This window comes from Hyalella azteca, unplaced genomic scaffold (genome assembly GCF_000764305.2).
Source record: "Hyalella azteca isolate HAZT.00-mixed unplaced genomic scaffold, Hazt_2.0.2 contig1914, whole genome shotgun sequence".
Lineage (NCBI taxonomy): Eukaryota > Metazoa > Arthropoda > Malacostraca > Amphipoda > Hyalellidae > Hyalella > Hyalella azteca.
The window spans coordinates 42,956-58,166 of record NW_025932207.1 but is presented as its reverse complement, the minus strand read 5'-3'; the positions used below and the strand labels follow the sequence as shown (position 1 = coordinate 58,166).

The 15,211-nt window shown below is 40.7% G+C and overlaps 1 protein-coding gene across 1 annotated transcript in view; it reads left to right on the top strand.

Moving 5' to 3' along the window:
• Nucleotides 1–31: 31 nt before the first annotated feature.
• The window catches only part of LOC108683307 (polycystic kidney disease protein 1-like 2), a 17,788-nt gene continuing 2,608 nt past the window's right edge, over nucleotides 32–15,211 (top strand). The window contains exons 1-19 of the mRNA XM_018172611.2: nucleotides 32–137; nucleotides 2,737–2,876; nucleotides 3,249–3,438; nucleotides 3,674–4,063; nucleotides 4,653–4,819; nucleotides 5,292–5,468; nucleotides 5,635–5,838; nucleotides 6,306–6,428; nucleotides 7,217–7,332; nucleotides 8,113–8,278; nucleotides 8,709–8,924; nucleotides 9,181–9,373; nucleotides 9,662–9,840; nucleotides 10,003–10,209; nucleotides 10,514–10,646; nucleotides 12,364–12,464; nucleotides 13,208–13,378; nucleotides 13,527–13,701; nucleotides 14,266–14,455. Of these exons, the coding sequence (XP_018028100.1) occupies nucleotides 128–137; nucleotides 2,737–2,876; nucleotides 3,249–3,438; nucleotides 3,674–4,063; nucleotides 4,653–4,819; nucleotides 5,292–5,468; nucleotides 5,635–5,838; nucleotides 6,306–6,428; nucleotides 7,217–7,332; nucleotides 8,113–8,278; nucleotides 8,709–8,924; nucleotides 9,181–9,373; nucleotides 9,662–9,840; nucleotides 10,003–10,209; nucleotides 10,514–10,646; nucleotides 12,364–12,464; nucleotides 13,208–13,378; nucleotides 13,527–13,701; nucleotides 14,266–14,455 (3,248 nt within the window). The 5' untranslated portion in view covers nucleotides 32–127. The remainder of the gene's footprint in view (nucleotides 138–2,736; nucleotides 2,877–3,248; nucleotides 3,439–3,673; nucleotides 4,064–4,652; nucleotides 4,820–5,291; nucleotides 5,469–5,634; nucleotides 5,839–6,305; nucleotides 6,429–7,216; nucleotides 7,333–8,112; nucleotides 8,279–8,708; nucleotides 8,925–9,180; nucleotides 9,374–9,661; nucleotides 9,841–10,002; nucleotides 10,210–10,513; nucleotides 10,647–12,363; nucleotides 12,465–13,207; nucleotides 13,379–13,526; nucleotides 13,702–14,265; nucleotides 14,456–15,211) is intronic.

Below are 15,211 nucleotides of genomic sequence, written 5' to 3'. Positions count from 1 at the left end.
TAAAAATGCCAGCGAATGCACGCAGGTGGAGGCAGCGCTCGGGGCCGTGGACAACGTTCAGGGACCGCTGCTGCGGAGCGCCGTCGCCGGAGTAGAACCTGCAAGGGTCAATTCTGATGAAGTCACCATGGCTGTCGGTAAGAATATCTCGTGGGAACTTAGTTAAGAAAACTTTATAGAGCAGGAGCTACAGGAGTCATCGAAAATTAGTTACGATAGAGGAGACGTGCATCAAGTTACACTTTGTTTATAACTTCGCCGAAAGAACAAAATTTTGAGAAGACACAGCATAAAAAAACAATAAGACAAAAAATAAATGTCAAAATTTAGGAAACTAAACGAAGAAATGCAATCAATACTGTAGAGATAGCGATGAACATGGTTGAATCATATGAATATGTATAATCATACTTTAGTCATAAACAAGTTCGATAAAATTTAAAGCCCAACTCTTGATAAGCAGAATTCCAACTCTCTAGTTCAGAATAGATATTATATTATATTATATTATATTATATTATATTATATTATATTATATCAATGATAATCTCCTAGAATATTATAAATTTATAGATCTCAATAGTATGAGAATTTCAAAAAATTATTCTGGCCTAGAAGATTTCCTTCAGCACCAGGACTATCGAAGTCGTTCTCTTGTTTCTTGCAGTGGCAATGGATCAAACAATGTTTCACTAATATATTGTTAGCGCAGATTGCGTAATAACATTGCCTATATTTAGAGAATACGATTTCCTTCTCGTTACGTGTTTTTCCCCACGTAAGGTAACTATTGTGGTCACTGTCCGTCCCATGGTGAACTAGGGCTTTGCTCACCCAGCATGTGGAAACTGCCTCGGCGGATCAGGCGAAAGAAACCTTCAATAAAGGTCAACGACTGAAATGGCGATGCAGCAAAGCACTGTGGAGTGCTCAGAGCGTGCTGGAGCACATAGGACAACACGGTCATCCAATGCCGCGGAGGAAGTCTCCAGGCGTAACGACTCTTGGAGCCACTGAATCCATGCAGGCTTCCTACGACGAGAGAGTGGGATTGTTTTTGTGCGCCGATCTTCCAACTTTCATCTCCATCACGCACGGGTGTCTCTGCGCACGTTCGTTCATAGTGAACCACAATCTCATGGTCCTGCAGCGATGGGTGAGTGGCGAAGCAACAGGTGGAGGTGACCATTGGTAGTTGTGATCCTGCACGAAGGTGGCCCATGGACCAGTGGTCGTTCGGCTCTATATCCGGGGCAGTAGAGACATCCGGCAGCATCCTGGGTGACTGAGCAGCCTATATTTAGGACAGCACTCCTCACCCTAATCAAGGGAGAGGACTATAAAAGGAGCGTCATAAAGGAACGTCTCAGGTATTGCCTGCCCTATAACATACCCGGCCAGTTCACCGCGACTGGCGGGTCAACCCTTTTAGCGGTCGAATCAAAAAGAAATCAACTAAAAAAGAGCTCATTTTAGGAGCGTGGCATGTCACGACTTTGCTTTGGTAGAGATAACATCCTAATGCCGGAGGGAAAAACAGCTCTGATTGGCCGAGAGCTGGGCAATACAACATTGACATCGCTGCCCTTAGCGAAACACGTTTGCCAGAAGAGGGGTCTCTCGCCGAACCTACCGTAGAATACACCTTCTTCTGGAAGGGTAGAGCTGCAGGGGAGAACAGAGTGCATGGCGTTGGCAAGGCCATTAAGACAAGCCTGCTCAAGCGGCTGCTGAACCTGCTTGTGGGCATTAGCTAGAGGCTTATGAGGGTTCGCCTTCCTATCTGCGGAGACCGGGATGCCACAGTAATTAGTGAGTATGCTCCCACACTAACCAGCACGGAGGAGGCCAGCGAGCGTTTCTAGACCGACCTCAGCTCCATCCTGCACTCGGTGCCCGCCAACGATTAATCGATTTTGCTTGAGGACTTTAACGCCCGTGGTGGCTGGGATCACGCGAAGTGGGATGGAGTACTTGGTAGGCACTGTGTGGGCCAAATAAATAACAATTGTCTGCTGCTGCTCAGCAAATGTGCGGGTTTGCACTTACTATCACAAACACTGCGCTCAGAATGGCAAACAAATACAAAACGAAATGGATGCATCTCACTGTTTACGAAATGGCATCTCACTGTTTACGTCATCGTATAACAGCGGGACATTCGGGATTTAAAAATCACCAGGGCCTTGAGGGGAACTGAGTGCTGGACAGACCACCTTTTGGTGCGATCAACTATCCGAATGGGTACATCAACTTGCCATCTAAAATACGCTAATAGCCCGTCTTTCAACGTTAGTCTTTTCACTGAGCCGTGCTGCCTGCAAAAGTTTCGATCCTGCTTGGTCAGCGAGCTGTCTGACAGGGACTGCTCGATGGAGGCCCAAACGAGTTGTGGATCAGGTTCAGAGATTTGCTGACGGAAACATCAAGAACTGTCTTAGGCCCTAGACAGCGCCATCATCAAGACTGGTTCGATGAGAACAACAATGCTATTGTTGATCTGCGGAACAGAAGGAGTAAACTGGAGTGACAAAAGGACCCAAAGTCTGCCTCTAAAAATGACATTTTCAAACCCCCAAGACTTCTGCGAGAGACTTCTTACCACAATTTCCTTCTCGTTGCGTATTTTCCCCTTAAATACTTGCCAGTATTATCATATTTAACATCATAGAATCTCCTATATATGATCATAACAACATAAAGTAATGTTCACGATAACGATAAGCATTTATTCAGGAATGTTTGATGCTCGTGAGTTGCGAGGCCGGCGGGTGAAGGTTGGCGATGCGTTGTACGAGTTCCCGAGCTACTGCGCGATCATCGACAGAGACGAAGGCTGCGTGCCAGAGGGCGTCCCACTCTCCATAGGCATCAAGGTCTAGTTGCGCTTATTTCTACACATACCTTATGCAGTTATGCTTCATTCACATGCAGAGAAGATAATTCAGATGGAAATATTGCAGCATTCTTTACATATTTGCACTCGTAAAGACACCCTCAAGTTTGTTTCCACTCGTTTGCCGCGAGAGCCTCCCACGTTTGAATATCAAATTCGCAAGCCAACAATGAAGAAGTGTGCATGTCTTGTGGGCGTTTTCAGAAACGCATTAAAATCAAGAGAAAAATGAAGATAGCTATTCATTTAGTTTGAGCAAGCATGATATTCATTTTTAATTAATAGTTTAGTATGAAAATACAAGAGAACTTGTCTAGATATGATTTTTAAAGAAAATTTTGTGTTTGGCCAGATGGTAAAATGGAAAAATCAAGTGTACGGCTTCGGTGGCAATACAGAGACGCTGGGCAATGAATCGGCAACCGTACAGCTCTCAATTGTCGACGCTCAGATGAAGCCCATTGACGTCAACAATTCTCGCGAAGACTTCCTTATGTACATCCCTGTGGCCCAAAGTGAAGTCCACGCCCCAACTGTCGTAGGTCAGGACTTCATTAGGATATTTTTGCACCTTGCAACACTGGTAATTGACATTTGAACCAAGCGTTGGTAATTGTCGCACTATTTTCGAGATAAATGATCAAGTTTTTGCATGAAAATTTCAAAAAGGTTAATAATTAGAATATATTTATATAATATAAGTATTAGATAAATAATATGCGTTGATGATGTCTGTTGGCATCACTGTAATGAAATTATATCATCTTAATTTCCCAGTTGACCCTGGGGAAAATCGGACTCAACTTCTCAGCTTGCACCGTCTTTTTCCTCCCGGTCCCGGGGTGGGAATATTGATAGAATTCTTTCCCGGAAAACATACGCTCGTCATCTCGAACTCCTCCAGCAACTCCGCTAATGAAATGAAAAAGTACGACACATCTAACTCAGAGAGAGAGGGTACTTCAGACAAAGACAACGAAGCACATACCGCTGCTGACCAGGCAGGTTCTGCTGACACGGACGTGTTTAATCCGAACTCAGAATCTGAAGAGAATGGTTTTGGAGAGGACATTTGGGTGCTAACGTGGGGGACACAAGCCCCAAGTAACACCAGCACCCCGGACTACTATTTCCTCCTGCCTGATGCAGCCTGGACGCGCAACAAAGGTTCAGCCCGTACACTAAATTCAACCTTGATTTTAGTCTTATATTGGCCTTCTACATATTTTTTAATCTATGTATTCAACATTTTTGACTACTTTATAAAATTTCTTATAGTCGTTGAGAAGGCTTGGGCAAGATTCAAGCTTTACTAAAGTCGTGCTTATTGGAATAAATGAAAACGATTCTCGAGTAGAAGAAATGACTTATCTCTACTTTCCTAGTCTTTTTTTTATTTATTCCTATAGGAGCACTGGAAACTAGTCCATAAAGCTACATTCCTAGTCAGTGGGCAAGTCCTACAGTCTTTCAGACCGATAAACTGTATCCGCTTCCGCATGCGGTAAAAATAAATATTTGTGTCGTTCGGCAATCGACGCCAAAATTCAATCAAAATTCTAATTACAGCCTAGCGCACATCAATGGCCTGTGATAACTTGATCAGTTCCATGAACAACAGCGTTAAGATATTAAAATATATTTAATAGAACTTTTCTGCAAATGCATATAATTTAATACCAATTAATACATGTATATTTTAATCTATTTCATTAAAATTTGCAGTTTTACTGCATTTCTTGTAATTTTTTTCCAGACACGGGCTTCTATGAGCGATTCCTGTCCAGCGAGTGGCTCATCCATACCCTGCCTCCTGACTTCGAAGGAGAAGTTGTCTCTGAATATTTCCTGGGCGTCGCTAAAGTGAACCTGACGGCCGTTGCCGAGCACTTCACTGAGTATGGCGACTACCTCATGGATGAGGTGAGCAGCTCAGGGAATGGACATGTCAACAAGAAACGTGTCAAGCTCATTGATAATCTCAAACTCTGTATTTATCTTTCGATCAGGGTTTCTCCGAGAAATTGTGTCATGACAATTACACTGGAATGATCGTCCCAAGACGTTCTTTTAATCCTAACTGCAGGAAAGCTGTTAATCTAATCATAGAAATGGTTGTAGATACGTAGAACATGATGTCATAGTAAGGAATAAACATTAAGCATGTTTTGGAACAACTTAAGGATCTACCTCGTGTTCACTCTGCATGTGCTTTGCTCTACCTTTGATATCTTTCAAGGGGATGATCACAGTTTCAGAAGTAATTTTGAGAGCAGCAGCTAGGGAGCATAGACTGTAATTTATATTTTGAATTGTAATCTTCCGTCACACAGCTTTCCTCTTTAAAATAAAAACTATAAAGTTTTTGCTAATGTTTCGCTCTTCCGTGGATCAGTCCGAGGTGACTCGGGAGAACATCTCATCTGCGTTGATGGAGTTGCGCTCAGCTCCCTTCAACGACACGCTCGCCCTGCTGCTGCCCGTCGGACAAGACTATGCTATTCGGACGGCCATTAGCTCCTGCCTCTTCTTCGACAAACAGACGCTAGCTTGGAGCAGCAGAGGATGTAAAGTGAGTTGTCTCGACTTTAAGTGGAACAAAATACCTCTCTTTCTTTCTTTCAGTTATAAAATATTGAAATTTAGGTTATTAATCGTCGTAATTATTTGATGAAAAAGATTCCCATCCTCGCCTTGACTTGCCAGGTATTATCCCTCAAAACATAATTTCTTCCCAGGTGGTGAATGGTAACGCGAGCACAACGGTATGCGCCTGCAACCACCTCACGTCGTTCGGTAGTGGCTTCCTCCCAATGCCAAACCCCATCGACTTCAGTTACGTTTTCGCAAACGCCGGTTTCGCAGAGAACCTTACCATTTACCTCACGATCATCCTCTCCTTGAGCTTCTACATTATCGGACTCATCTACGCCAGGATTAAGGTCGATTAGAAAGAATATTTCTGGGCTGCCTCGTTTAAGTAATGAAAGAGACTGATAGACGGTTTGTTAATTAAATATTGATTCCAATACGTTTGCTCCAAACATATACACGAATTGGTGAAAAGATAAACCGGACTGCTAAAATCAGATTATCTATGCCGTGTCTGTTAGAAACATGGTTACTATGCAAATTGAAATGTAATTTTAATTTAAGTCAGAAACAAAATCAGCTAACATAGGCCTCCTTCAAACCCATGACGCGGGTGCCGGGGTGCGATGTTAGCGTGGTCTTGGGACGAGTCAGTTGAACACAAATACATACGTGGATTGTTTCCAATCACAATCTGTTTTTAACGTGCATGTCAACGGTTACTTTACGGCTAAAATCAGCAGAAAATCAAAACAATGCCCAGTGAATGCGTTTCATTGCATATTGTGACACTTCCCAATAATAAATTATTTTGCAGGACAAAAAAGATCTGCAGTACGTTGGAGCGACTCCCCTACCTGAGAACAGGCCGGAAGATCACTACGTATACGAGCTCTATGTCTTCACCGGATTCCAGCCCAACTCGGGAACCAAATCCAAAGTGATAAATTCTTTTTTAAAATTATTGATAATAGTTTTATCAAATTTGAAATGTGTAATTCGCTTGAACTGGTAATATATGGCGCTGCTTGAAGGAACTGGATCCATGATGGCTTTGAGACAAAAATAAATGAGCACACCACCTTGATGGTACAACGCTACCGTCCGCTTATGTTGCATTAGCCTTTGATAAAATAAATCGCTTGCAGACCAAACCGACGTTAGTATGAACCGACCAAAGACCTCTCGGCGGTTGCGAAAAAACTCGGTTGATAACAGTGAAAAACTCTGGCTACCCGTCATGTATTCTGTGCTTTTCGGATGTACTTTCATTGTGGGTCGTAATTATATTTTCGTTAGAGTGTCTCAAGTTTTTGTGTGTGCGATTTTTTTGTATTGGTCAGTGGAACACTTGCATGGTCAGTAACATTATAGTTGCTTTTACGGCCGTTTGAGAGTAGACAGAATGTGAATCGATTTAATATTCTGCTAGATTGCCATGCAGCATAATAGCTAATGGGCACTTAGCAAAAACGTCTCATAAGGATACCTCTCACTTGTGTAACTTAATCCAATTTCTATCCGCGTTCTTATTGAAGTAAGAACAACATAAGAAAAATTCTCTCTGTATGAACAATACTGGTCGGAAAAGTTGATATGAAAATATTGCTTATGTTCTCAGCAATTTGGTGGCTGAGTTACTGAGGTAATTCGCGTGACTGTTTTCGTAAAATTATTACAGAGAATTTGCTTTGCAATTCCTGAATTTCGTGTCTGATAATTTTTTAGGTGAATTTTCTACTCACTGGCGACTGGGGCGACTCTGATATAAGGACGCTGCAAGACCATCATCGTCGGATCCTGTACACCGGCGCTCAAGACCACTTTGTCCTCACCGTCCCGAGGTGTGGTCGCATCCCTCATATCAAGCCAAATTGGATTCGTGCAGTATTTTATAGTTGGTTGCCAATAATAATAAAAAATATAACTCAGTACTCACTGCAGTGAGTGACCGAGAGCGCATTTTCTCGTCGACGAAAACGTGAAGCCACGGACGGACCAACAGACAGACGGGCGGACGGATATGACGATCACAATAGCGCATTTTTTCCATAAATGAGAAAATGCGCTAAAAATTAGCAACAGTCGAGCTGCCAATCAGGAGCAGTTTGGAGCATTAATCTCTGTAACTAAGCGGATACAAAACAACTTCTCCATGTCATATTTGCACTTATTTCGCAATTTAATTCCTAAGTTTCCTTTGTAGTGGACTGACCCTTCCCAATTTGAATTGTGCATGTTAATGGAAAACCAATTTATGCAAAGCAACTCGCTGCATTCACAATGATTAAGACTTTTAATAGAGGGAGAATTTGTGATATTCCCAGTAATTTAAAGGAAAACTAAATTAAAATTTTCACATGAAACATTGACCATTCCCAAGCTGAATTGTGTATATTAATGGAAAACCTATTTTTTCAAAGCGACTCGTTGCATTCACAATGATAAAGACTTTTAATAGAGGGAAAATTTGTGAAAGTCCCCTAATTTAAAAGAAATACTATTTGAAAAGTTTCACATGATACAGTAGGTCGATTTCATTCAATGAAACTTTATTGAGGCAGTATTCTTGATCTGGCATGTGGACCAAGTGGTAGTCGAAAGTTTGCATCCTCTCCTTGAAGGTGTCTGGGTCCACTTCGGTACCTGCGCATTTGGCACGACAACAACGGACCTGGGAACTCAGGTTCTTGGCTCTTCAGCCACATGGTTGTTCGAGACCTCCAGGCGGGCGCTGAGTATCAGTTCATCTGCAACGACTGGCTCGCCGTCGAGGAGGGCGATGGCATGGTTAGTTGTGGATATTTTTTTAGAAGCATTACACTAAATTTTCAAATACTGTTTTTAAGGTTCTTCCTCAGCGAGGCATGCGGGGTTTAGTCTTTGCCTATCCTCGTCCTCATAATCACAACAACCTCATTCCTGTCGCTTCAATTGCCTACTTTAAAGGAAATGGACGGTTTTCAGGTGGCTTTGTAATTACTTATTCATTTAGTTCCTTAATATCAATGAACCAATCCCATAGAAATTCTCTATGCTATAGTCCAATAGATCAGTTTCAAGTTCCCTTCATAAGATCGATCGAGTGGTGCCAGTGGCTGGAAATGGACGGTTTTCAGGTGGCTTTGTAATTACTTATTCATTTAGTTCCTTAATATCAATGAACCAATCCCATAGAAATTCTCTATGCTATAGATCAGTTTCAAGTTCCCTTCATAAGATCGATCGAGTGGTGCCAGTGGCGGGACTGGAGCAAATGAAGGACACAGCGCACGTGATCGGCAAGAAAGTGCAAAGGGCCATGCAAGACGACCATCTTTGGTTCAGCATCTTCCTCCGGCCTCCGCGGTCCAGGTTCACCAGAGTCCAAAGACTCTCTGCGTGCATGGCACTCGTTTATCTCTCCATGCTCACAAATGCCATGTTCTATAACGTCGTAAGTGTCCCAATACTATTAATCTCCTCCCATAACTGCTGATATTTTAATTCACCTGCTGTTAATCTCTGGAATACATAATCGAAAACTCATATTCAGGGCTCAGTGTCGAGTGCAATAAAAATGTTACTTCTACAGCAACTCTGTTAGTTGAAAAACTTAAGATGCTTAATCCACTTATTGTGCATTTTTCCAGGACATAAAAAGAATAATTGATAAGGTTTCCAATAAAATTTTGAGCTTTTATTTCACGTAGGTGCCGGAATCAAGTTCATCCATCAACATGGGCTTTGCACGTATCGCACCGGCGGCGCTGGGCGTGGGCTTCATCACGAACCTCATCGTGTTCCCTCCTTCGTTCGCTATCGTCTACTTCTTCAGGAAGGCTCGTCCCAGGAAGCAAAAGGCCTCAAGAGTCAAAGAAGCTCTTGTAAAAACTGAGAAAAAAAGTATGCATTTTCGTAGATTACTTTTTTAAAGTTTTTTCATCACTTCTTTAACCGAGTGCCCATATACGCACAATAAAAATATGGAAAGCAATGGGAGTCTACAGATAACAATAACGATCAACAGGGTTTGAATAATTAACCAAAAGGAAGTTTTACGGACGTGCGTACAATATTAGTGATTTGAAGAAAGCTCATAAATTTCCCTTCACTATTTATATTTTAAAAATAAAGTCACCCAAGAGATTACTACTGGGTGTAGTACTTAAACCTTACGTGATACTTCCGCAGACCACGATCACCTGGAGACAATGTTGGGACTGGCGCTCACTAAGCAGAGTATCAACTACGCTGACATGAAGCAAGGAGATATCGCCTCTAAATCGCTGCCCAAGGGCGTTAAATCCCATCCTAAACTGGCTTTCATCGACTCCATGCAGACATCCGAGCCTAAAGAAGACAAAGTAGAGGCATGTATTGCAAAAAATTTAAAGTTATTGCTCACGTTTGCGCAATTTATCTATCTTTAATAGATCACTACGTGATAAATTTTAATGCCTTGCATCTGGAACTTGTTTTTAAAACCCTCTTTAACATTTATTTTATGATATTCTTTATTTCATGTAAATCAGAAGAAGAAAGACAAGCGAAAGCTCCGACGCACATTACCCTGGTACTTCCGATACATCGCGTGGGCGCTGTGCGTGGTGTGCATCGTGGTGTCGGTGTTCTTCTTGTGGGCGTACGGCATCATGTTCGGTAACGTCAAGACCACGCAGTGGCTCACCGCCCTGTTGTCATCCCTCTTCTCGTCGGTGCTTATCACGCAGCCAATTAAGGCGAGTTCCATGCAATTATTAATGTTATTACAGTTATTATTTCTGACAGACTTCTGTAAATTTCCATCCTACATGAATAAATAAATCCTGGCTTTCTTTTTGATTGAAATTAATTTAAATTCATAACTTCATTTTATGAATTGCAATAATGTGAGTGAAGTGTAATCGAGTTTCCACATGATTAGAAAATGTACGTATTTATCTCACTTGTTTAGAGAGTCAACTTGAAGCCTCGGTGAGTCATGCGACCCTAAAATATTCGTTCGAACAATCATCAATGAATTAATTAATTTTCTTACGCCAGATTTATTTGACGGCGATGATTTTGTCGTGGATTCTCCGACGTCCTCTGGACATGCACGACGACTACGATGACGACGAAGACTACCACGAGCTCGACTGGGACGTGGAGCTGCTGCACGCCGAGGCTCCAATAGGTTTGCTATCTTAATGTATTTCTGTGAAATTATAGTTGGGGCCATGTTCTGATGTGATTAAAAAACGTTCGGTTGGAAGTGAATAACGCATTTCTTCTTTTCGTCCAAAAACGTGGCTTGTTGAAAACCCCGTTTTTCGGATTTTAGTTTTTACTAAAAAGTGAATTTTTAGTGTGTAGGACTTTTTCAATGATATAGTGTTGTTCTCAGCTCATCGGATTATCTTATTAACATTTCGACTGAGAAATACAACAGATTAATTATACATACTATTATATAGATTCATTGTATCTACTTAATATATTATTAACTATACCTAATTGCAAGGCTTTGATTCCTCTTGAGTGAAGAAAGTTTTGATTCTTGCGAAGTTCGAAGTTGATCTTATTAATGATGGTAGTAGTTGGATATGACAAAAGCTCCATATTTTGTGGGAGTGTGCCTACATGCAGGTGCTGCAAATCATACTGAACAACACATTCTTGGCGTCATGAGGCTTATTGTAGAAGTTGGACCGATGAAGGTGGTTCGAAAGTAATTAATTGGGACTGGCAATGTCACCCACGAGACAAAGCCATGGTGGCTTGTGAAGCTAGCATTTTCTTACATTCACTTCTTAGGCGGACATTGAAATTGGGAAACTGGAGATCTCGGGTCAATTCTTTGTCACGAACGAAGATGTTCCTGACAAGAACAAACGAAGTTGTTCGTGCGTCTTTGTTCTTCTTGTCAGCCACGCGGCTCACTAGCTGTCATCTATTCAATAGTAATCAAAAGTCCACATTCCTCAATCCCCAAAATATAATCAATTAAAGAGATCTTAATTCATTCCAAGAACCTGACCTATTTATCAGTAATATCGTAAGATACTAAAATATATTCAAATAAAAAATGTCGACACGCAATTTGAAAGAATCTATTATAGATTTTTTTAGGCTATTGATAATATATTTTTTACTTTTTCCTTCACAAGGCATCAATACTATCTTTGTCTATCTAAATATCGTTTTCCGTTCAACCACAGTTGTTCCCTCTGATAAATCTACACTCACTGTAGTTCATTCCTCAATTGTTTTCTCCTTCCCTCCACATTCTTAATTCCTACGTAAGCATATAATCTTGAGTAATCTCTAAAAAAGGTTCTATAAAATCTTGATTCTACGCTTTAGGTTCTCTATTTAATCAAGGTTTTGGAAAATCTAATATAAGCCAAGAATTTTAACTTATAATATCTTTTTATATTTTCATTACATTTTAACAAATATTACATGAGAAAGACATTTATGAAAAAATGCTAGACAAAAAATGTGTTTTAATAAGAGAGAAATTTATAAAATTACTTTTTTATTATTACTTTTTTAGGGACATGCAGAAGTGTCAAGTCAATATTGGTGTCTAAGCTGTGTGAATATTTATCAAAAATTGGCGAATAAAAATGTCATTAATATTTTATGTGGATCCTGGGGAAGTCAATGGTAAGATGATACAACTTAGGTTATCAATGAAAATGTGAGCTGAATCCTGGGCTTGTAGCATGCACATGCGATATGACGGCTAGCTTGGGCTCACCGTAGAAACAAAGAATGTTTGATGTAAAACAGAATTTGCACCAATCCGTTAAATCCATCAACTTTGCGTCATAAACCAAATGATTTCTAGATAACTCCCGAAACTTTATACCGACATACAAAAATGTTTGTGACATGTTTTACGACAGGCCGCGGTGTAGAAGACTTGACACGCAAACGAGACAAGACCGTCGGTAGCGGCATCAGTCCAGAGGCGCTTGAGGAGGCTCGCAAGAGACGGAAAAATCAGGTATACATCCACTTTATGAGTTATTTAGTGGATAAATACAAGCTGAGTAATCAGGTACATCCACTTTATCAGGTGTTTAGGAGACAAATACAATCTGAGTAACTATATAAGCCCACTTGTAGTTCGTTTAAAGTTCTTATTTGGCGTATAGAAAAACGATGTTTTACCTTTGATAACACTTTCAGGATACAACACTATCTACTGAAGTGGGAAGTTGATAAAGTCCAGATTTACGGTAATAAATCTATTAAAGAATTACCGAGGTCAGCTGACGTGAATTTCTCAGTGCAAGGGTTCAAATTAAGAAATTCATTACTTATTTGCGTTGCACATTAGTATCGCTTTACTCAAATTACATAAATTTCAATTTTCAAGTCTTAAAGACGTTTCTGTTTTGCACGTGGAACTAAATGAATTTTAATGATCATACAAATTATCTCATGATGGCTGCCCATCTTTAATAATGATAATAGCGGTTTCAGCGTTTATTAGGCCGTAGGCCTGTCATCGATCCTTAACATCGCAGAACATTCACAGCATGTTGCGGTCTCAAACACGCAACTCACTGCTTCAATTCTTCAGTGCTGAACCGCTCGGTCTCCTCGCCGTTTCTGACCCGAAACTGGCGCACAGAGATGGGATCGAACCCGCGCCTCTCTGCGCCAATCATGGTACTCTGAACTGTAACCACTGAGCCACTTTATACCACTTATAACCACTTTAATATTGATACTTTAATTTAGGTGGCGATGAACCGGCTATTGATGGACATACTGGTTTACTTGCTCTTCGTGACGATCATCGGGACTCTGTCGTACACCAGCACCGATATCAGCCTTTTCCTGCAGAATAAACACTTCAAGGACAGACTCGCCACATCCCACGATGGAGACAAGATAATGCAATTCTTTGAGGTATTTATCGGTCTTTGATTAATTTTAGAAGTTGTTACATTTCAAGTGAGGTATCTCAACGAATTTAATGAAAAATAACCTTTATCATATTGAGTCATAGCGCTGAAAAATATAACATTTTTTCGAGTTTAGAAGAATTTTTGATCAGGTCCAAACAGTGGACGATTACTTCGAGTGGCTTCATCAGAGTCTTGCGCCCTTCTTGTACAACGACACACCCTACAATGGCGGCCCTCCTGACAAATTTTCAGCCAACACCGTCGACGACCGCGTGTCTTTCATCTTGGGTCGGCCGCTCCTCAGACAAATACGTAATAAGAAAGGTGAGCAGAGACTGAACCTGTTCAAAAAAAGTTAAGAGATCGTAAGTTCATTAGCCAATCATTGACGGCCTTTCGAGCAAAATCCACTAATCATAGACAAGAAAACAGAGCGTAAGTATTTATGTTCATTTAGCGAGTTTTGAAAGTATGGCCCCAGCATTCCATCATGAATGATCGTGATCGCATCTATAAGCGGCCGGTAGAAATTTAGCTAATGTTACGAGAAGAAAATGAGGGGGCTACCAAAGAACATGATATTGACCATGTATTCAAATGCTAATGTGACTTGTGACTTAATCGGAATGAAAGCAGATGAGCACTGAAACTGAAATTATTTAGAAAAATATTGTCTAATGAGCTCTATTTTAATCAAGTATAACCTTTGACTTCTCAAAAAATTGACACAATCTATTGGAATATGTCATAAATTACCATGAAAATAATAGTGCAACTGCTTCTATGATGATGAAGTTGTCTAAACACGACATGGCTGATGTCGAGTAGGTCTTGTACGTCTTTGTGTGCCACAATGACTGGTCACAAATGCCTGCATGGTCACTGCAGGAGCTTGCGTGGTGCCCGGTATCATGCAGCTCGCCATCAAGGAGTGCTCAGGAAAGACCGACCCTAGCATCGCAGACGACGAGTCGTACGGATTAGGCTGGGAGAGGAACGTCACCAAGCCTCACCTGTACTACCGCTACCGCACATCTCTGTCATTACACGGAGTGCCGTACACCGGCAATCTGGGAACGTGAGTGCCGTTTTTTAAGCGCATTTTCTCATTTATGGGAAGAAGGCGCTATTGCGCTCGTCATGTCCGTCCGTCTGTCTGTCCGTCCGTGACTTCACGATTTCGTCAACGAGAAAATGCGCTCTCTGTCACTCACTGCAGTGAGTACCGAGTTACATTTTTTGGCTACTGAGTTTCTGCGAGACTGTAATATCATTCATGGTGATCAAATGGGAACTTTTTTATGAGTAAGAAATGTGTCAATCATTTTACAAATCAAAATTATTATTTTTTCATAAAATTTTAACCCAATAAATAAAATTAAAAACCCAATTTTGGCCATGACAGATTTCATCACAACCTTTCATGAGTCACGTTCGATTATATAATTATTTACCTAGTTAAATAATTCAATTCTATCTGATTTTTAATTTTTGAGAGCGATTTTTCTACAATGGAATAAATTAGCAGAAAATTGATTGCTCCAAGTAGTTTACTGATCATTGAAGTAGTTAGGAAGGTCTTAATATCGGTGACGAATAAAGAAAATATTACAGGAGACTACTCCATTTTCACGTTGAATTTAAACACTGAATATTACTTCAATTTTTCATGTCGAATCTCTTAGTCGGATGAGTTGGCTTATTTCGCAAAGAAATAAGCCAACTTGTGCTTATTGTACAACTTGTACTTATTTACAACTTGTACTTGAGTTGTACTTATTTAGCAAAGAAATATTATGCCACCATTTACTGGAATCAATGAAGGCAGTGGACT